Raw genomic sequence first — 23,013 nt, 5'->3', positions numbered from 1 at the left:
TTGTACTGTAGGTAATGCACTTGGCAGAGTCCCAGTCGATTCTGTGGTTCGTTTGTAAATGGTGCTCAGCAATGTGATTGTTGATATCACCATTTCTAGTTGCTCGTTTGTGTTCAGTCAGTCGTACGTTTAAATTTCTGCCGGTTTCACCAATATAAGTGGCCTAGCAGTCGCAGCATTTGATCTTGTAAACTGCTCCCTGTCTGCGGTTCGGTTCGTCTTTGTCCTTTACCTTCGTCAGTAGTTGTCGTAAAGTGGTTATAGGTTTGTGAGCTACACGGATATTGTAGGGTTGTAGAATCCGTGCGATAGCTTCCTGTCCGATATTTGTTGTGTTAATTTTACGTCCTTGTTTTTTGTCCCGTAATGGCGGCTTGTGATGAATACATGCAGACTCGCAGAATCAGCCAACATGTAGCGCACGCGCAGTAGATCACTGCGTTTTGGCGTATACGAAGAAATCCTATTTTATAACTTGGCGCTCCGTTCAAGTAAATAACGCGGCACCTGTTCCGAATCTCGTGGCACGTGCGTCGGCACGTGCCGGATACTAGCTGTGGAGAGCTGGGTCGAGTCTTCCGTGGGGGACTGGAAAATACAACCATTTCAAAATGGCCGACGCAAGTGGTGGATGATGAAATTTCATAACAGTGGCTTTTCGCACTTCCTATTTTCATTTCTGCCGTCCTAAAATCTTCAATCGCCTTGATACCGTTTTATCATACCATGGGTGAACGTCAGGCCATTCCAGAGCGGCCGCCATATCCAAAGAGCTCATCAATAACTCGTTTTATTCGTTACGAACACCTTGTGGCTGGCGTTTCTGGGGGAGTTACTGCGACTCTTATTCTGCATCCATTGGACCTGATAAAAATAAGATTTCAAGGTAAGGTACCTCGAACAACGTTAATGTCTTTTTAATTTTGGTACCAGATTTGGAGAGAGAAATGGCACTGATATTGCCAATTATTCGAATTCAATGCTGCTTCTATGCTATGCCCCCATTTCACTTCGCCTCTCAATAACATGCGGACTCTTAACTTCAACCCCAACTTCTACTGCCGTCAATCATAATTACGGCGACAACCGACTGACGACAAATATACAGAAACCAACAAAGTGGATCAAAATCTGCCAATCAGAGCGCACAACCATAACCTTTTGTTCCTGTTGAGCCAAACGTTGTTGTTTTCTAAGAGGTCCACCCCAGTGATTGATGGCAGTGAAAAGCGTAGAGGTTGATTGAACTTTGAACTTCAGAGTCTGCATGTTATTGAAAGGCGCTAACTGTGAAAAGGGGCATTGCGTGCTTGACCAGAAAAGTTCTCAAATCGTAACAGTTCCTTGAAAAGCCATTAATAACTACTTAATAACTGAGAGTGAGGTGGTTGCTTGAAATCTCAAACTGAGGCCTTGTTGTATTGACTGAGTGACAGCGAGGTCAATATGGCTAAGCCGAGGTTTGAGATTTTCCCATAACGACTGAACGGTCAAGGTTATTAAGTTTTTTTATCACATGGAAGCCTAATCCTAATTCGCATAATCTGTAATTGGCCCGTGGGCATTTCGGGTGCGTAATGCCCTGCTCTGATCTTGCTCTTAGCCAATCAGAGCAAGTGTTATATCGGCCACTAGCCTTAGCCATACAATAATCCAGCTTAAAGGGCTACATTTACTTGAACGTTTTCAACATTTTATGAGCATTCCTTAAAATTTGTGAGAATCATTGTTTCGCACTGTTTTTCAACAAGTTATGATACAATATATTTACTTAGAGTACTACTACCAGTGCTGTCAATAAGTTTTGAAGTAGACGTCCCCATTGGCAAAGTAGGCGGCAGCCTACTTTTTGAGTGCCTAGGGGGGTCTGGGGGCATGCCCCCCCCCAGAAAATTTTGAAATTGAGATGCTTGGAAATGCTGTTTTCAATGTTTTCCAGACAGTATTTGGGCCTTAAGAACAATCAAAATTAAGACCACATGTATATTAACCATATTACAACCGTTCTTTTCCTCAAAATCTCAATCACTGGCTTTTAGAAAAGAGTGAAATGATAAATCTTTAAATGCTGGTTCAAAACAAAATATATATATTCAATGTTTTAAGTTCATGTTTTGGCGCGTGCGAAAGCCTGGGATCTAGTCCTGTGAAAATGTCCCAGGCGTTCCACGACCTTTCGATCACCTCGATCTGCTTCAACTTTTTATACTTCCACCGAAAGGTTAACACATTTAAAACTCCTGAAATGTGCCTTTACTTAGACTCAGACGTTTGAGCTGGATGTTTTACAATTATTTTTGCGGGATCTTTTCATTATTTTAAGCCGGTTTTTTACTGGATCCTGTTCTCTGAAAATGTTGCAGGCGTTCCACGACCCCTTCGATCAATTTCCATCACGTGTGGCAAAGGTAAACACGTTTAAAACTCCTGAAATGCACCTTTATTTTGACTCAGACGTCTGAGGTGGATGTCTCACAATTATTTTTGTTGGATCTTTCCCTTATTTTAAGTTTCTTACCAAAATTAACAGTAAAGTGAGATGAAAGTAGTCGGCCGAAGATTGGCCAGTAGCCGGCTGTTTTGGCTGGCTACCGGCCCTTATTGACAGCACTGACTACTAACTACTAGTACTGCTGCTGCTGCTAAAAGCAAGAAAATCCCTTTAATATTGATATCAATATTCATTTTCTCATAACTGTTCTCAAATATTTCTTATGGTACTAGTGAGGAGAATTTGTTTACACATCAAAACAACTTGTCCTAGGTGATCATTTCCATTCTCATAACCTGAGTGGTTGATCAACAGTGAATATTGTAATGAGAAATTGGATGCTGGTCACTACTGAATGCCATTTTTCTGCCACTTGACATGGCTTTAATGGAAATATCTCATTCGCGTTTCAAGCAATCCAAAAACCCTATCATCATATTAAATAGGAATGAATCCATTTCAGACGTTTCAGCTGATATTTTAATTTATAAATTTGTAAGAATTTTGTTATGCAATAGGAGGCCTGGCTCCTCAGCTCCACGCTTTGTTCGCTCGTCATTTGTTGACGAGGTCTTGATTTGAGTGATTAAAATATCAGCTGAAACATCTGAAATGGATTCATTCCTATTTATGACGAGCAAACGAAGCATGGAGCTGAGGAGCCAGGCCTCCTATTGCATAACATAATTCTTACAATTCTCTACATATCGTGAATCTGTGTTGTGGGGTATTATGTGAATTTTTTGGTGATTTTTGGATATATTTGGGAGGAGTAGTTTTTCTAGAAAGAATGGTAAAATTAAGAGAAATAAGAAATATTGAAGATTTAGTGAAGTTTTAAAATTGGAATTTGTAGTTAATAATTAATAGACGAATACCAAGTTAGTCCACTACACTGTAGCAACCTGGAGTGCTCTTGCGTGGGTATCAACTGTCCGTTAGTGTTCCAAAAATCATTTTCTTTCCTCTATCCCTTCTTAAAACCTCTTCCAATTTTATTCAAATTTAGGTGTATTGCCCCCTTAAGCTGATAAACTTTTTGTGAGTTTGCAAGTTAACTAAATCAATCTTTCACGAGTTGTATAATTTGGGAAAACTTTGAAAATACTTATCAGCAAGGGTTTTTTTTAAACATTTTGTACACAAGACAGTAAAACTAGTTTTTTGCACTTTTTTAAAACAGTAAATTCTTGGTTAGATCCTTTGGAACTTCACGATGTTTGCCAATGGAGGAAGAAGGGTGTTTTATGTCCCTCAGTGCGCTGATACAAGTGCCGGCGAGTGAAACCAACAGATAGCAGAGGTCACATTCAAATTTGTAAACAAGACATTGTTGGTTCACAACCGGCGGCTTAGATTCATGCAATTTGAGATCTTGTTTGATCTTGTGGCTGACAAATACAGTTTACAGGCCGTATGGCGTTTTGAATCTTGTGGCTAGAATCTTTAAGTTGGATGCGAATGATGTCTGCTTAGGCCTGGTCTTTGAATGGCACTTATATCAGCGCATCAAGGAACATAAAAACTCTTCTTCCTCCGTTGGCAAACATTTTCGGGACAAGCACTGTGAAGTTCCAAAGGATCTGAGCAAGAATTTTACTGAGAATGATGTTTTTAATCAGTAAATGACACAGGCATACATGTATTCGGAAAAAAATCTGAGTGCTCTTATCAGAGTCGAACCTAAGACCTTCTGATTACTACGTAGTTCGGATGCTCTACCACTGAGCTACAGGAGACTCGTGGGAGCTATTAGGCCATTAAACTAGCTCCCAAAGGATCTGAGCAAGAATATTACTATTTTAAAAAAGTGCAAATTAAAACAAGTTTTACTGTCTTAAGTATGCAATGTTTAATGAACTGAGAGCTAGTCTCAATGAACAATCGGACTCGATTTGTGCAAAAGTTTTTAATTAATTAAATCTCTTGCATGCTTTTTATCATTGTTTTCTAAATTTTTTACATAGTTTTACATGTATGTCATTGGCACTCTTTTTCTCTTTATATACATGTATACTGTACATGTATGATAATTACATGTGTATATGTTATTTTTTTTCCCCATACATTGAAGTTGATAATGATAGTTCAAAGAGCCATTGAAACGTTGTTCAGATTTTTTACCATATTATTTTTTTACCATAAGACTTTGAAAATATGTGTGAAAATTGATCCTTAATTCTTCTTGGCCTGATGTGATTACATATACTACTGTAATTAAGAATTATTCCACAACAAGTGTCGGATATAAGATGACAGATAGCCAACGAGGCATGACAGCACAGAGTTGGCCATAACATTTCATATCCAACAAACACGTGTGGGATAATTGTTTTATTAAAAACAACCAAGAAATATTTTTGGATGTTGCTGATTTCACTTCGCAAGAACAACCAGAAGACAGTTTAATGGTTGCTAGTTCTCTGGCATTGTATAATGGCTCATATGACACGGCTGCTAAGCCAGTCAATCCCTGGAATATGCATTATACAATGATCCAGTTTTTAACTTACAGTAATTAACATGACTCATGTTTTCTGTGGTTTTAACTTTAAATTACGTATTAGTGAATGATGGCAGTGGGAAGGTCCCAGCATACAGAGGACTTGTGGATGCTGTGCGGTCAATTGTTAGAGCAGATGGTGTGAAGGGATTGTATCAGGTTGGTTTTGTTTTCAAAATACATTGTGTAAAAAGCTTCTCAAACTCTTTTGGAGCAGGTGGCAGCACAGTGAGAGAACTTTGATAGTCAGAAAAGGCTGGATCCCCATGTCTGCCAGTGGCTGATTTGTACAATGTACAGTATATGCAATATAGATCTCTACTTAAGGAGTAAGATGATACAACACTATGATCCTCTGATTACAATGATTTTTCTGATCAACCATAATTAAATTATAACTTTTCACTATACTTTAATGTCAAAAATAACAGCGAACAATGTAACAACAGTAATAACAACAGTATATGTAAGCTGTTCCGTTGTCTGTTCTTATAATTTATTGTTCCGCACAGCTATTTCGGGAAATAATATAATTGTCGAACGTTCCGAGCTTTATGATGAGAATAACTAATTCTAGATCTTAACATCATGTATGGATTATTCTGGAACTTTCTACAGACCTTTACAACATTCTTGAATACTCCTGAGAGCTGTCTCTAGACTTTACCTACAGTGCAGGCCAGAATTAAGCGAACCAAAACAGACGCGTAAAACGCGTCTGCTGCGGACGCGTATACGCGTCTAAAAATCTGCAGATGCGCGTCTAGTCAGATTAGTATGTATGAGCTAGCTCATTGTTTTCGTATTGTTGGTCTTTCATTGTTCTTTTGAATTGCCTGGGAAAAGCCTTTCAGAAGGGTTTGACAAAGTATGACTACACTTGTCGACTTTCTTGTAGAACCGGCTCAGCGCAAGAACAACTTCATGTTGTTGAGCGCATAGAAGAACTTAAAGAAAAAAAAACTTGCCGCGACGCTTACTGTATTTTGCGAAACGAAACGAAATGATGAATAAAATCTGAAGAATTGAAGATATCAAGACTACAAAAGTCAGACTTCTGTGTGTGACAAGCTAAAAGAGGAATGAAACGCCGGGAATGCAGTGTTTCTAAATTTAAAGATCTGTACTTTGCGAAAGGAGCTCTGCGTACGTAGACCGTGAAAGGATTTAACTTGTTTGTTTATATTTCTAAAGGCTATTCTTACTATTCCTTGCCGCAATGATGATTCGGGTAGTTCGAGAATAATACAGTATTTGTGGGTAAATCATATAGAGTAACCAAATAAATTACGACCCGGAATAAAATCAGTCAATCCACCAAATGATTTTCAACAGACTTCGCTCCTCTCACGCGCTTCGGTTCAGATTTGCTGACTTACCGTGAAGTTTCCCTCATTCTACCTCAAGCATTTACCATCTCCGGCCGCAAAATGTAATCGTTCAGTTGACTCTAAATATCCAAGGCAATTCCGTTGGTTAAAGACTTAGGGTAAAATAGGAAACTTCTATTTTGCAAAATTTCATTCGGGTCTAGTGTGAGCGATAAGATCGATTCCCTGGAACAAACCTAAACTGAACGTAAAACACTGAGAGTCTAGAGTACTGAGAGTACCGCAACGCTTGATGCATTCCTATATTTACGTTCACTTGGATAAAGCCATAATAGCAACTTTTGCAAGATTGAAAGCTTCTTCTAATGTTGTAAAACACTGACAGAAGCCGTCGTTTCGACGTAGGAAGAAATTGCCACGCTGATAACATCGGGAAGATTTCAGTCACGTGCTAGGCAATCAAATTCCTGCACATGTATCAAGTTTCATTCGACAACAACACGATGTACGTATACGAAGGTTCTTGTAAGGAAAACTGGATGCGTTTTTATTCAATCAACACGGGAGCCACAGTGCCTTTCCAATTATAGCCAACTTGCGCTATTTTCACCCCTTCGAAGAAACCTCGAAACGCTCTCTTTCGAGTCACAATGTGCGTGTAATCTTTAAAATAACTGAGGGAATAACTCGAAACACTCACCTATCATTCACGAGTTCGCGCACAGAGCGCTTTGATTTCGAACAAGTAGTATTCGACTAATTAGCTTAGATTTATATTTTCTATAACATACGGTGAATATTCAATATCGGCTGGGAGTTGGTTTTAAAGCCGCCAGTATTTACGAAGCGGATAAGATTCAAATTATGCATGATAGCTGTCGCTCGCTGATTTCATAGAATGCTAATTTTGTGTTTGTCGTTAACCCGTTGAAGTCTTTTGTTTTGTTTGACAATACCACACAAAGAGAACTTACGGCGATGAATAACAATGGAGAAAACGCGCACATTTAGACGCGTCTAAAAATACGCGCATACGCGTTTTTGCTGCGTATAAAACGCGTCTGCGTAGTTCGCTTAATTCTGACCTGCACTGTACAGTGTACATGCCACTTATTCTTTTCATAATTTTTAATTGTTTTCTAGCGGCCTTCACACTGTTCTGTTTAATACTTGAAGTCTTCGGAACAGTTGGTCTGGCCCAGAATACATTTGGCTGAACTGTTTACGTGTACTTCCTACTCTTCATTGAAGTCCTTCCAGTTACTGATTTCAACTGGATGGGCCTCATGAATTCAATCCTCTATAGCCATTTTATTGTAACCTTATACTCAAAACTATGTTCATTGTTAATAAAAAGGTAAAAAAAAGGAAAGTTGAAACTTTTGAAAAACCTGGGCTTGGTAGCAGCAAATTTGTTGAACAATGTAATATTATTCAAAGTTTTTGAAGTATTAACTAAGGTAAATTTCAGGAAAAATTGTGGAGTTTAGTGCCTTACTGTATGTTCACATAATTTATGAAACAAGTTTTAACGTCTAAATTACAGTGTACATGTATATGCAGGCAGATTCTGCTCCTCCTCTCGTCCTTGTCTAAGTCTGGAGGAAAAACAATTGGATAGTGTTAAAATTAAATAATTACACCTGAAAGTACATTTTACAGCTTAAATCTGTGATCCTGTCAGTAAGTGGTATGACTTCTAAACAAATCTTTCTTATCACATTCTAGGGTGTGACACCAAATGTGTGGGGAAATGGGTCGGCCTGGGGTCTGTATTTTTTCAGGTAAGTGCTGTGATACTGGTTGTTCGTAGGTCCTAAAAGGCTGAAAGTGCTCGACTTGTTATGTGTATGCATCACTCAATTCCAAGAGTGGATATCTCTACCCCCTCCCCTCCCCGGGCTGACCCGCCGGCATTACCAATTTTTTTAAAATTAAACTGCCAAATACCCCAGGGCTGGGACGGAACAAGCTGGGCAAATTCCTCATGGTGCAGTTAAAAAAGACGGCGATCTCTTTGCTTCTGGGCTTACCATTATTCTGACTAATGAAAGCTAATATTTATACCAATTAAGTAAGTCTGGGGAAAAGTCCTGTTTCTAAGTATTGTGGTAGTGACTTTGTTTTGTGGATCTGCGATCTCATTTATGTCCTACTCATGTTCAGAGAAGTATATGTACTATGTGACTGTTAGTCAAGCGTTTATTGTCTTTTGTTGGTGAACTTACAGTACCGCTCGAAACTATGGGACCATTTGCACGCGGTAAAACCTCGTCTTTGCCGAACGTGATTGCCGCGAATTCACTGCGATGGGACGAAAACCGCAACCGCGGCAAAGACGAAAGCAACCGAAAGCCGCGGGGAATTAGACGCAGCAATGCCTCGGTAAAAATACAATAATGACTAATTACTATTGTCAGGGTATTGTCAAACATTATCTCACCTTTCATCCTAAAGAAGCCCTCAAACAAAAGAATTTGTAAAGACTCACCGAGTCGGAAACCGAACGACCGATAACAATTTGTTTGGCAGTCACTGACGAAAGTTTCTTTTTCTGCATTTGGGACATGTTCAGTTTTTGTTCAGAGCAAAAGACATAGTTTCAGTTTAATTCTTGCTGTTTATGCCACACAGTCAAGAAAGATATTCCATTCGTTTGATAAACCTCCTGATAACCCTTCCTACTGATGTAAAGTGCGCAACAAGGTTCAATCGAAATAGCGACGCTGAATTCAAAATATGCAATCAGATTTCAGTACGGACGCGGAGATGAAGCAAAGTGAAAATCCCTCCAAATGTATTGCCAATGTAATCCGGATTCGAAAAACTAAAACTTCTTAATAGATTTGATTCGGTATCGAGTGTGAGCGATAAGATCGATTCACTTGGAGCAAACACAAACGCGGAAAATTACTGCAACGCTTAACGTTATTTAATTTCTATTAATATTTACTTTGGATAAAACGAAAACAGCAACTTTAGCAAAAGTGAAAAGTCCCTTCCGATGTTTTAAAACATTGAGAGAAGCCGTCGTTTGGACGTAGAAAGGACCGTGCCATGATGAAAACACTGGGAAGATTTCAGTCACGTGCTAGGCAACCAAATTCCTTCACGTGTATCCACAGGTCACCAAAGCGTATGTGACACAGGCTACCATGCAAGCGTGATTTGATAGTTTGTATGGAGTTAAAATTAAATCAAAATTTAGACAACAATTTTCCCTAAAAACCCGACAAAAAATATACTTAAGTCTGAAAAAACTTTCCCGGTGTGTTTTGCTGTGTTTTCAATGCTCTTCAGTGCTTCCAAACGCTGTTTTGAGCGGTTTATCTCTCAGCAGCTGGTCCACGTACATCACTGTATTATGTTAATGGAAAGGTAGGAAACTAAAAGTCGAATTTCAATAAAATTTGCCCAGTCATTTAAGGAGAGCACTTCCAAAACCTTGCTAAAATTTGCTTAAAACTTAAGCTCTCGCTTACCTGCGGTTTCACCCTAGGTGAAACCGCAGATCAAAACTGCGAATCGACCGAGGAAAATTCGCGGCAAATGGTCCCATAGTTTCGAGCGGTACTGTATCATTGAAACAAAGTGGCAGTATGTATTATGAGGTGGGAATCACAGGCCATCAAATACCCGGGAGTACACTTAATAGACTAATGCCTGACCCCTGGGACGAACAATGTTAAAAGTGCCCTGCTTATACGGGGGGGGGGTTGTGCGCCGGATTTCAAGTGACGGGGATGATTGAATGGGGGCAAAAATAAAAACCCCAAAAAATCCCTGGACCAAAAAATTAACGCCCAAAAAAATCCCACGCTGAATTTCCAAGCCTTAAAAATTTTCAGAAAGCATTTTAAATGATGTACACTGTAACACGAAAAATAAAAACATTAGAAATTGAATGTTTGTGTTTGTTTATTCATCATACCATCTGAAGTTATCTTTTCCGCATCTGGTAGTCATTCTAACATCCGTGGAGACACCCAAGAACATCTTCTGTTTCAACAATAACATTATGCAGAATGACAACGCGGCCGGGATACGCGGGCACTACCACAAATCTTCAGATTGTTTTGAATACCCAGAAAAATCCCTACTTAAATCAAGTCACCCAAAAAAATACTTGCCAAATTTTCCTACCCAAAAAAATCCTTCGATCATCCCTGTCTCTTGAAATCCGGAGTACCCCCCTGGGGCTTATACCTGGGGGAGGGGGAACGCTCGTGGAATAGCATGACGCAATGAACTATGAGCAAGAATTTGCTATTAATTTTTGAAACACAAGTCAATATGGTTTAATATCAATCACCAAAAGCCATTGAGCTAAGTGTATAATTATGCTTCTCTCAATGCTGATCAACAAATCAACTGTTAGATTCAAATTGTTATTATTGGAATGGCCTGAAGTTTATAAGCCACTTAACTCTTAAATTAGTTAATACAAAATAATGTACATTTCTTACTATTTGAAAACCTAAGTCACAGTAGTTTAAAATTTTGATGCAGATTAGGACAAAAAAAAAACATTGACACTGATGGAAAGTACACATTAGTAAACAGGCCAAGTTGTAGTTCCCTAAAATCAGGAAGTTTTTGGAGATGCTTACATGTATACATATCTCCATGCAAATGTCTATGTAAAATTTCTTACTTAAGGAAACTAAAACTTTCGAATAAAATTACATTTAAACATCTAATGATAAAATAAGCGAAAGAAGTTTTTATAATTACGTTTCGATGACTCCATGTCATCATTTTCAAGTGAAAAGAAAAGAAATTGACAACTTAATTAATATATACTGTGCAAGGCAATAAAATTTCTTTCGCTTATTTTTATCATTAGATGTTTAACTAAAACTTGCTATTTCAAAAGACACTGATTGTCAAACTTGGCCTTTTACTAATTTTAAGGCGTCTTTCCAGCATTGTCAACGGTTTTTTTGTTACCACTCTACAGGTCACCAAAATAACGTGTCTGAGTTACTGTGATAAAGGAGAATTGTTGAGCTTTCGTTACAAAATAATACACAATTACATATGTACAACAACAACAACAACAACAACAACAACAACAACAACAATTTTATTTTACAGATACAGATTATATTAAGGGCTTGTCCCGCAAATAGCCAGAAAGCTAGTCGAGGCGAGACAAGACAAATATGTACATATGTTGTAGGTTAAAATGAATCCAGGTTACAGTAAAATGATTTCAACCTAAGTTGATTTGTATTTTCCTTTGTTAAGGATGGTGCCTACTAATACAGAGGTATTTTTGCGCAGTTTATTACAATGCGGGAAAAGCAGATCTTAACAAGGGCTATTGGAATCCAAAAAGAAAATTGGGGGTAACCACACATTTTTTAGAGATAATTAAGAAACAATAATTCTAAAAAGTGCTAAAATAAAAAGCAATATATGGCATTTTTTATCAATTGAAATTGAAGCTAATTATTTCTCAAAAATGCATGGTTACCCCTAATTTTCTTTTTAAATAGCAAGAGCACCTGCTAAGTTCTGCCTTCTCCACATAGTTTTAAAGCGCACAAAAATATCCCTGTATTAGTGATAGATAGATAGATATAGCTTTATTAAAAATCCATTGCAGCCCAGAGGCTGGATTACGGACCGTACAATATATAATGCTAAAACACAAGAAAGGATAAAAAAACTATAAATTATAAATATTAATAAAAATAAATGACAGTATAAGTAAAAAAAAAAAAACTAAAAAACAAAACAAAAAAAAAACAAACAAACAAAGGAACAAAGATACTACGTCATAACCATAGGAACCATAGCACTACCCATAGGAAACCCGAGTATCTCGAGATGCGCAGAACGTATGCGCAGTAACAAAAGTAGGCACAGTCCTTAAGGTTGGGTAATTTACATCTGAAACAAAGGAAAATGCAAATCGACCTACATTTAGGTTGAAAGCATTTTAACCTACAACACATACATGTAGTTTGTAAGCTCAATTCTGACAAAAGTCTATTTGTGATGAATTAACAAAGTTAGAAACAAAATAGGTAGAAATAATTTTAAACCAAAATAATCATTCAGAAACAAGATCTTGCTATCAAAGTGTACAGTAAGTGAGTTTTTAGCATGTGGTGCCAGGCACGGTACATGTACATGACTATAATTATTACACAAATAGAGATTCCAGATATACTGTTCAGGCCCCAGTTGTTCAAAGAGCAGATAGCTCTATCAACTGGAAAAATCGCTATCCACTGATTAAAATAATCCAAGCAATACATTATATTTGCTGGGTGGCGAGTTATCTGCTGGATAAAGTTATCTGCCTTTTGAACAGCTGGGGCCAGGAGCCCGTTTCTCGAAAGTCCCGGTAACTTACCGGGCCCGATAAGTATATTTTTTAAATGTTTTTTTGCCGATTACACAGTGACTACAGACATGGTACTTGGTCAATGTTTTCACAGAATTATAAGATTTTGAAATTAAGCATTCAAAGTTAACAAAAATTTGATTTTTGTCAAGAAACATTTATCACCAAAGACACTTATCGGGCCCAATATAAAGTTACCGGGACTTTCGAGAAACGGGCCCCGGGTCTCTGATTCAAGACAGTTCGTTTCTAACAATCTTATGATAATTCTAAATTGATGCAGCTATAACATGTTAAAAGCATGGATGCAGAAAGACAGCGACAAGCCCTTAGGAGCTGAGAAGCACCTTATTGCAGGGACTGTAGCAGGTAAGACAGTCAATTGTATTCAGTGTACAGTATGTACAAATTACTTATTACACATGGGCTATTGGACAAATAGGAGATGGAGAGAAGGGGACAATAGTCCCCCATCCTCAGCCTTGCTGGTGCCAATTTAGACATGGTCCCACTACCCTTCCCTTCCCCCATACAATGTTGATGAACAATGATGGATCTATGCATGTGATGTCTACAGCTGTACATGTGTTAATTAATGTTCAATATTGAATGGGGCGTGGAGGATTACATTATTATGAGTGTCTTACAGCAAAGAATGATATTGGCAAAGTTAAGTGGAAAAAAATTTCAAAAAGACCCAAGTGTCCCTAACTCAATTGGCCAGGATTGTACATGTATGTTTTGAAATTTTAAATTTGAAAGGGGACACGACCGGTTAACTCCACTAAGCTTTTGCCACAAGGTTGTGCATTCAACACAACCGTTACCTCCCCTCTGAATTTCCTGGATTCACACCTGATTACTGTAGCTGTAAGTTATTGATCTTATTTCTGGTAAAGAAATTACATGTATGCTATTTAACTTTTTATATCACTGTGCAAAGTGGCACTAACATTAAATCATTTTATGCCCCATTCACACCAAGGCTTAAACAAACAAAGTTTAAAATTGTTTCCTTCCAAAAGCAGTTTCCGGATTTTTGTCGACTACAGATTTAGCTCAAATGAAAGCATAAGTTGAATTAATTTACTTGAATCCTATGTCAAAGTCAATGGTTTAGCTTTCTGTTAAAAATTTTCATTTTGTTAAACCTGGTTTAATTAAACATGTTTTGTTGATGTGGATGGAGCTTTAGTCACTCTGGTAAGGAAAAATTACAAGATATTGCAGAGCTTGCTGCATAATGGAAAATTGAAGTGACTTGATTCATTCATCATTCTTCAAAAAAGGATGGTTATAATGACCTGCTTGTAGTTGCATTAATTAGAGCTATAATCTTCCAGCGATTACATTCTTTCCAATTAATTACCCCAAGCACTGATCTGTCTGCTATTATATTAAGGAAAACAGTTAGATTTTATATGCAGTTAAGGAAAGCGCCTTCCATTTTTGTTATTAAATGATAAAAATGGCATAATAAACAATTTGTACCTATGGTGATGCTCCAGTGTTATTTTGAAAATAAAATCAATCAATCAATCAATCAATCAATCAATCAATCAATCAATCAATCAATCAATAAGACTTCTTTTGACCATATCTGGTAACTTTTCTCAGGAATTGGAACACTGACAATAACAAACCCAATATGGGTCGTCAAAACTCGGCTTTGTCTTCAGTACACTGGTCCACAAACAGGTCTAACACAAGTGCCTCAGTATAAGGGAATGACTGGTGAGATGGTTCATGTTACCTTTTTATAGCTCGTGTATTATCAGGATTCATTTAAAATACTCTGTGTCTTTGCTCTGCGCTTTGACATTTTCAGTTAAATGTACAGTATATGTAGTTCAGACAGACAGACTAAATATTAGATAATCTGTATATACAGTGTACAGTGCACCGATAACCAGTCTGTCCATAAAAGAGCTTTGCCTTTGTCCCCTTTATCTACTGCGCATACATTCTGTGCAACTCGGGGTGGTTACAACAACAACAACAACAACAACAATTTATTTTTACAAATTCTGATATAAGTTGCTTGTCCCACAAATAGCCACAAAGCTAGCCGAGGCGGGACAAGACGAGCACGAGAACATAATGGAAAATAAAAATTATAATAAATTACAAAACATGCTGGAAAAACAGAAAAGAAAGAAGAACAGAAGAACAGGAGTGACTACTTCTAAAAATTAATAAAGCTTTGTGGGAAAAGCAGATCTTTACAGCTTTTTTGAATTGTTGTTGCTTAATCATCTCTGAAAAATATGTACTTACCCTCAATTTTCTGTTGGATTCCAAATTGGGAGGCAAAATCCTAAAACCTGTGAAAATTTGTCCACTGAAAGGACTTAAATAATTTGTCACTAAGTGAATGTGACATCAGTGGAGCCCTGGTGGTAAAAATAATGGTTGAATTCTCAAAATAATTATTGCTCTTGAATTCCTAAGTACTTCCTTTGATATGTTAAATTTTACACATTATTTTCATTCCTTTTTTTTATGTTTTTTAAGTCATTTATGTATTATTTTGGACTATGATCAATGTATTAACTCTTTGTTTCTTTTGTGTATAGATGCCCTTTTAAGACTCTGGAGACATGAGGGAATCAGAGGATTGTACAAGGTACTCACCAGATTTGCATTTTTTGGTACAGGCTATTACAGCTACACTAACAGTGGAAACCACAAGATACTGGCAAAGGAATGCTGTTGATATTTATAGCAAAATTATCCATTTTGATTGTCCCAAATGTCTTCCGCCATATCTTAAAAGAAATTTTAGAAAGGTTTCCACTCCCCAAGTTGGCAACCAGTTCTTATGGCAGTCAACTACAATGTGCAGCAGAAATAGCCCGCTACAGTGCACTTAAACTTTGACAGTGGCTAAAATACAACAGGCCTGGGTAACTACCCGCTACATGTACATGCAATTGTAAAACAATCAGTACATTTCAAATGTGTTGTACCAGAAATAACCGTAATCCCCACAACAATTTTTTTTTTGGTTTAATCCCCTGCCCCACCCATACCCCCCAATCCCTAGCAGTATGGAGGATGTTTGTCCCATTAACCTAGTTTAATAGCGATGAGTCTCCTGTAGCTCAGTGGTATAAGAGCATCTGAACTAGTAATCGGAAGGTCTTAGGTTTGACTCCTGATAGGAGCACTCGGATTTCCCTTTTCCGAGTAGACCTGTGTCTGAATAGTACATCATTCTCATAAACGTTCTAGTCAATATCACAGTGTGATGCACATCACAAAATATTGGAAATGTCAAAAGTTTGCAATTTTGCTAGCCTCCCTCTATGACGCTCTTTTGGCTCCTCACGAAATCTTTTTTCCCCAGAGGTAAGATTGCTTTCCAGAGCGTCTGCGAGTGAGGCTACAATTTTGCCAGGTCCTAGTCCTGGAAAAGTGCCTCAGGGCATGGTCAATAATCTAATTGATACCTTTTTGTTTTGTGCTTGGTGGACTGGACGAGGGACTGGTTATAAACCTTGCCATAAAAACAATGGTGCTGCAGTTTATGTTGGAAGGGCTGCAACCCTGCACAATCCTTTGTTTTGGTCAGTTGCTCCAACACATTCCAAATTCTATTGTTTTTTGTGCAGGGTCAAGGCCAAAAAGGCAAACAAAATATAACAAAGGAGTTTGTCAGGTTTCATAACCATTACCTTCAATTAACTATGGTGACACCAGTCTGCATGCAGATGCTTAACCTTTAGCTGTTTATGTGTCTAGGGCTATGCGCCAGGACTTATTGGTGTCTCACATGGTGCCCTCCAGTTCATGGCTTACGAAGAACTCAAGAAAAGCTACAGTCAATACTTCGGCACACCAATCAACAAAAAACTGGTGAATAAATCTTGTTATACAGTTTTTTTAAATGCTCATATGTACTGGTAAATAAATCTTGTTGTTATATACCTAGACTTTCACTCAACAAAACGAGCACTGTAATTGGTTGACTCTTGTTCACGTGCCCCTGATCAAATACAACTTTATCCCGACGGGGATACAATCCCGCAGTTGTTACCCTCTCAGTTGTTTGTTTGTTTCCTTTGATGTGATTGTTGAAGAGAAAGTCTAAATATAATTATAACAAAGCATGGTCCCTCGGGAAACCTGATGTTCGTCTCGGGAAACATTAGGACTCGAGTGAAAACAAAATTTCCCTCGGGACCATACATTAAGTGTATATTGTAAATCATAATTGAAGGACTCGGGGCATAACCAACTAATGATGCATTTCAGATCGCGTTTTGTTGTTTTAGCTCAGATTCACCGGAGGTTTTGCATGTGGCCTTGAATTCCTTCAGAAAACATTGCTCCAATGTGTTGTCCGCTGCTTTACGTTTCGTTTGCAATAAAAGCCTATGGGAAGGATTTCCGTTTTCATCACAAAACAAAGCACAAAGAAGCAGATAAAACATTGGAGAAATGTTTTCTGGACGAAATGAAGGTCACATGCAACAACTCCAGTAAATCTAAGTTAAAACAACAAAAGGCTATCACAAATGAGCTATGCATATAGGCCGGTTATGATTATGAATGCTTTCATATAGTCATGTGTACTAGCATATTACCTAAACATAACTAGATTAGATAAATAAATAGCATAAATTTAATGAGATAAATAGCATTGGAACTCTTCGATGAAGTGGTTTCAATGGCAGCTAAATGCTCATGGCCCTCTGGCCTCGTAGCTCAGTCGGTAGACTGAGCTACAAACGATCAAATCCAAGGTCGTGGGCTCGATTCCCGCCGAGGTCAAAGATATTTTTCTTTGTCTCGTATGGTCTCCTTTTTCCTTACTATAGCAAACGCTCAATAGGAATTTCATGGTGTCACTTAGCATTTTAACATACACTACAGAGTCAATTCTCTGGTCCAGCATTTGTGTCCTTAGTGCTAGCGGCACAACATTCATTTGTAAACTTGGACATGTTCCTTCTGTCTGCAGAGTTCCACAGAGTACCTCGTGATGGCTTCATTATCTAAAATCTTTGCTGCCACTACAACGTATCCGTACCAAGTGGTCAGATCAAGACTTCAGGTGAATGAAGGCTGCTTTCATATCAGAGGAAGAAAGTCATCTATAATAAAGTTCGCTCATAATGCCACTTTTGCAGCCATTTTCAAAACCCTCCCCTATCCTCCACCAGCACCAACCAGTGAACCCCCTTGACAAATCTGTGTGTAATAACTAAGGACGACCTAGCAGGTATCAGGGGAACCTGAGTTATGGCTCAGGTTGCCCAGTGTTATGGATTGGGACAACTTGGAAACAATTTTAGTTTCGAGCACTGTAAGTTGTGACTTTACTCGTTTTAAGTCTGTGCTGGAGATTTTTCCTAGTTGCTATGGGCCAAATACTGACTAATGTGTATCTTTCTCAAGTCAGGCCAAGTAATATGAACAACGTTTTCGCACAACTTGTCGTGTAGCAAATGTTGCGTTGCAAGTTGCATTCCACTCTTTTTTACGACGTCTTCTTTACATTTACCATATTACAAGCATTCCCTCTCTACAAGGCTTATATGCTCGGATTCGGTCAGGTTTGTGAAGGTTCTTAGTGTTTCAGCTCACGGACCCCACTCTTAAAAACATTAAGACTTGGGGCTGTGGCTAGTGTGGCGGGGCGGAGTTGGTAACGCGCAATAAACAATCGCAACAAACAACGCAACATTTGCAGAGCGACAAGCTGCACGAAAATGTTGCTCGTATTAATTGGCCCGCATGGTCTTGGGGGACGTCAATGGTAATTTATACTTGCACCGGCTTCAGTTCTGATTATGGTCTCTATGGTGCAGTGGTCAAGTTGTTACCTGAACATACTTTGTGTCGACCTTTCTACAACCCTTGTGCTTCTTATAGATCATTGGTTACGGTATCTGTCATCCCAAATCCAACGCGCGCTCGTTGGATTATTGTTTAATGGTCGCCGGAAGATGATGATATTGTGAACAGTGATTGTTGTGTTTTGTTATTCTCGTAGAATCAGCACACTATGGCCGAGTATAACGGTGCCGTGGACATCATCCGTAAAACTTTCAGGTGAGCTCAGCTGTGGTCCGTTCTGCTCCCCTTTGAAGAGCAAAGCCGAAACTCTAATTTGCTGCTCCAAAACTCATAATTGTCTTCCAATTGCGACGTATTTCATTTTTCGCCATCATTTCACCAGAAAAAAAAAGAACTTAAGGTTGTAATTCCTATTTCACATTGTTGGCGTATAACGTGTAGACGATATACCCGTCCAAGATCAGATCTCTAGATCCTCTTTAGCCCTTGTCAAAGTACGTTTTCGTGGGAGTCCAGTCCGGCGCGAAACGTCGTCGCTCGTCGGTCACTCTTTCAGCGCAGAAGACGGCTTGAGGCAAGTCTAGATGCCATTTCATCGCAAATTTGTATTGCTGATATGTTCTTGTCCTCTGCCTGCATGACACAAGTATTTTCTTTGTTGTACCAAGCAAAGTATTCCCCATCTTTAATTTGTACATGCAGGCGTTTTGTCCTGCTGTAGCTCTGTTTTCAGTTATCGACTAACTGGCTTCAGAAAGAATATGAAACAACATTCTACGATTCAAAGTTCTCGTAGTTATTGTCGGTGAAGGTACTTCGTTTTTGCAACTTTCCTTGTTGCGGCAATAGTTTTGTAACCATGGTTATGTGGTTGATTTTTGACATTATAGATACGAAGGGGTAAAAGGATTTTACAAGGGACTGGTCCCTAATGTTCTCAGGTAAGATGAATTTATTCCAGTTCATTTTCATTGGTGAAAAGTGTCATTACATCATATGGGAATAAAAAGTAGGTAAAGTCGCACTACGAGTCCTAAATGGCTCACACGGCCGGAGCTGAACCCGGTGTCAGTAGCATGAATCAACTATAAGTATGCCCCCCCCCCCCCCCCTTCCTGGATCGGTTCCTAGTCCATAGCACGGCTACCCCCAGGAGTATGTCGCCGGTACCCATTTTTACACCCAGATGAACAGAGGCTAAGTTAGAGCGAAGTTTCTTGCCGAAAGAAACAATGCAGCAATGACGAGACCAACATAACCTCGGACCAGTGGAATAAATGTTATCGCGTTATTGTGGCTCTATTTGGTATGGTGTACCCGGGGAGAATAGTGAAAGAGTTTGACGGGTATACAAGAAAATCCTCGGATAACTTTATCCTGTAACAAGTTGCAATCAAGTGGAGCAAATTATTCTCCAACTAATGCATTTGGCAAGATTCCTACACAGTCCTGTACTGTATTTTATTCATGATTTGTTGGTCCACACAGAAAATTTTCCACACATTTTGTTTCCTAAATGGCGAACAATATATTGTATATCTTCTTCTTGTCTTACTCTGCCCGCTTCGATTAGCTTTCGCTACCCACGGTCCAGTGCATTTAGTAAAAGAAGTTGCATTTCTCTGTATTTATACATTGTATTAATGTATTTATACATTTAATGTACACTTAATGATGAATAAATAAAGATGTTGAACTATCCAGTGGATAAAGTTATCCACTCTTTGAACAAGTAGGTTCAGGTGTCCAAGCTGTGATGTAAGAAAGATGTCAAATTTTGAGCTTGATCTGTACCATGTCACTAACATGTGACAAAGGGGAAATCTCGGACGGGAATTGGACTTTTCATTACCGGGTTGTTATCGTTCTTACCTTGTATTTTTGTTTTGCTTTTTTTTTTTTTTTCAGAGTCACCCCAGCGTGTGCGTTAACTTTCGTGGTTTACGAAAATGTTATTCACTTCCTCTTGCCGTCCAGCTGATTGGCCTGTCATAAAGACGAGCTTACAGCTGTTACACTATCGCGGTAGTTTTTCAAATTAAGGAATTCTGCTTCAGTGTTCCTGGAGTCATAAGGAAAATCAAGCGTGAATCAGGATCCCTGTCAGTTATTCAAGAGTATCTTTTACGTTGGATTTGCTCTTGAGCAGACAAATGGCCGAAGTCGGTTCCTGAAATCACTAGAAATTTGATGCAAAGTTACAAAATCTTCGGCCCCGCGTGAAAGGAACGGATCTATTGAACAATTATTCCATGAGCGCCTGTTGGATATAAGATGGAAGATACGTGCCGGGTTAACTAAAAGTCATCCCATATCCAACAAGCGCGAGTGGAATAATTGTTTATTAAACAACAATGAGGAGATATCAATATTACTAAATCTTGCTTAATTTTGTTTTCACGAACGATCATAAGACGATGTAATGGCCGCTATTTCTCGGACGTTGGATAATGGCCGCTAAGCCAATGTTAGTGTCACAGAGCACGGCGACAGAGAAAAAGGCGCTCCCTTCTTCCGTCAAAATAACTGGATTTTTATTTTTACGAGCGCCTTTTGCGATGTTGTGCAAATATTATGTAATTTTATGGAAGCGTGTAAAAGCTTTGTAAGTAATATTAATATATTCATTTGCAAAAACACAAAAAAATTCTTTTCTCTTCGGTACGTGAATGTTGACAGTCCTAAAAGCCATTTTCAGTGGCCTTTATTTGTACATGTTAAATACCTCTACATACACTGACAATAGACAATACATACACATGCAGTGGAGAGTAAAACCTACAGTAACCTGTAAATGGACAATTAATATATGTGATAAATGACATTGGTATTGATCAACTCTTAGCGGCCTTAAACTCAGTGGACAGAACTTTGCATTTACGCTAGTTGGAAAAATGTTGTGCTGAAATTATATAAATTAAGAAAGCCTAGGGTCCGGCTGTTGTAGCCGTAGCTACCCTCAAAACGCGACAGCGGTCAAAGAAGAAAGGTCATGGAAGTAATGAGGTATAAGATAACTTCTCCTGCTAGGATAACCCTTGCACTAGGGTTGTCCTACGTCCGTGCTAACGGGCCCTATGCCTATGGAGAGTTAAGCTATCCTTTCTTGGCTATAGTCATTTCGACAAGTGTAATTTGGCCTGCATCAGCCAAATTGGTGGTCGCTGCTTTTACAGGGATGTTCTCTTTGAGAGAGAGAGCACTGTCTTATAACAACGACATTTACTTTGGGGTGCAAATCTGTGAGGTTTTTTGATATGCATTTTCAATCCACAAGTGAATTGGGAGAACAGTATAACCAGTTGCCTCCCAACCAGTTATGTTGTCCAGGGCCCAGTTGTTCGAAAGCCGATGAAGCTAATCCTGGGTTAATGTAAACTTTGATTCAAGTTTAATTACTCATCGGTAAAGATGCTTCCAAAAGATTGTCGACCCTCAGTTTTGGCTTAGACTTTTCTTTACCTTTAGCTTGAAATTAGGCCACAAGACCACTTTAAAGAGCGAGATGAAAACCTCGATTAACTTTTAATCGAAGATTAGCGTTAATCGGCTTTCGAACAACCCGGCTCACGTTTTATGTGGCCTCAGCCCACAATAATATCGACACGAAGTGAAAATGCATATTGAAAAACTTTACACACTTACACCCCATGTTTGATGAAGTTCTTTATACTTACAGTATTGGTTTCGACCAATGGTTGTACAGTATAATACGTTTGTACTTACGTACGTAGTCGAGGAGGGCAATGAGAGAACAGCAATAATCAAAACTGACTTCAGCCTTGTATTTTACGCTGCACTGCCCTCCTCCACTTTGTGTTGCGATAGCTCAATGTTTTTATCCTTTCCTGTATGCATAACATATTCAAAAACACAGTCTAGCACTATATGGATCCTCCTTTGTCGATCTCATTAGGGAATGGCTTTTTGAGTTGCGCTTAACGGAACGTCAAGTTTGTTGCAGCATTATAATGTTAAGCCTAGTTGCAAAATAAAGAGTAAAGAAAAGCCACCGCACTCGTTATAAAGAAATTACTTTAATTTAACAAGGCGGGTTTGGATGCCTGCGAACTCACCATTTCAACTTGTTTAAGTTCCCGGCGCATTTGAAGAATTCTTGTCAACACTCATTTAATTTTGAACGAATTGCCCTCGGAAATCATTTGAATATTCCCTCAATTTCTTTTCCTTTTCATCTTCCACCTTGATTAGTTAACTACATGCGGAATAAAGTATTGTTACATTAATTTATTTGCTTGTTATGTTAATATTACTGTTTGGGTTAATATTACTATGAATGTTGTTTGTTGGTGTCTTAAGCTTGCAGAATGCAATCGCAAATGCTGACAGCAACTAACAGCTTTTTTTTTTAATTTCGGGTTGAAACTTGGACGAAGCAAGTGCCTTGTCTTGCCTCATGCTAGCTACGGCCCTGTAACCTGTTCTGTTTAATTTGGATTGCTTGTTTCCTGTGATTTGAGTGCGGTGCCTGTAAAGCAGCTTGGTAGCTACAGTCTCAGTCAAG

The 23,013-nt window shown here is 38.6% G+C and overlaps 2 protein-coding genes across 2 annotated transcripts in view; one reads left to right on the top strand and one right to left on the bottom strand.

Annotated features, from left to right (window-relative positions):
• Positions 1-23,013, bottom strand: part of LOC146454971 (uncharacterized) — a 394,059-nt gene that overhangs the window by 323,143 nt on the left and 47,903 nt on the right. The window lies entirely within an intron of this gene.
• On the top strand, positions 547-22,735 carry LOC146454974 (solute carrier family 25 member 32-like). Its single transcript, XM_085094884.1, has 11 exons — positions 547-886; positions 5,059-5,153; positions 8,054-8,109; positions 12,967-13,052; positions 14,301-14,417; positions 15,260-15,309; positions 16,428-16,541; positions 17,650-17,742; positions 18,685-18,743; positions 19,379-19,429; positions 20,397-22,735. The coding sequence occupies exons 1-11, from the start codon at positions 727-729 to the stop codon at positions 20,467-20,469; spliced, it is 954 nt and encodes a 317-aa protein (XP_084951010.1). The 5' UTR covers positions 547-726; the 3' UTR covers positions 20,470-22,735.

This window comes from Pavona decussata, unplaced genomic scaffold, assembly GCF_977016875.1.
Source record: "Pavona decussata unplaced genomic scaffold, jaPavDecu1.1 SCAFFOLD_291, whole genome shotgun sequence".
Taxonomy (NCBI): Eukaryota; Metazoa; Cnidaria; class Anthozoa; order Scleractinia; family Agariciidae; genus Pavona; species Pavona decussata.
Note: the sequence above shows the minus strand (reverse complement) of the source record. Positions and strands in the feature narration are given on the sequence as shown.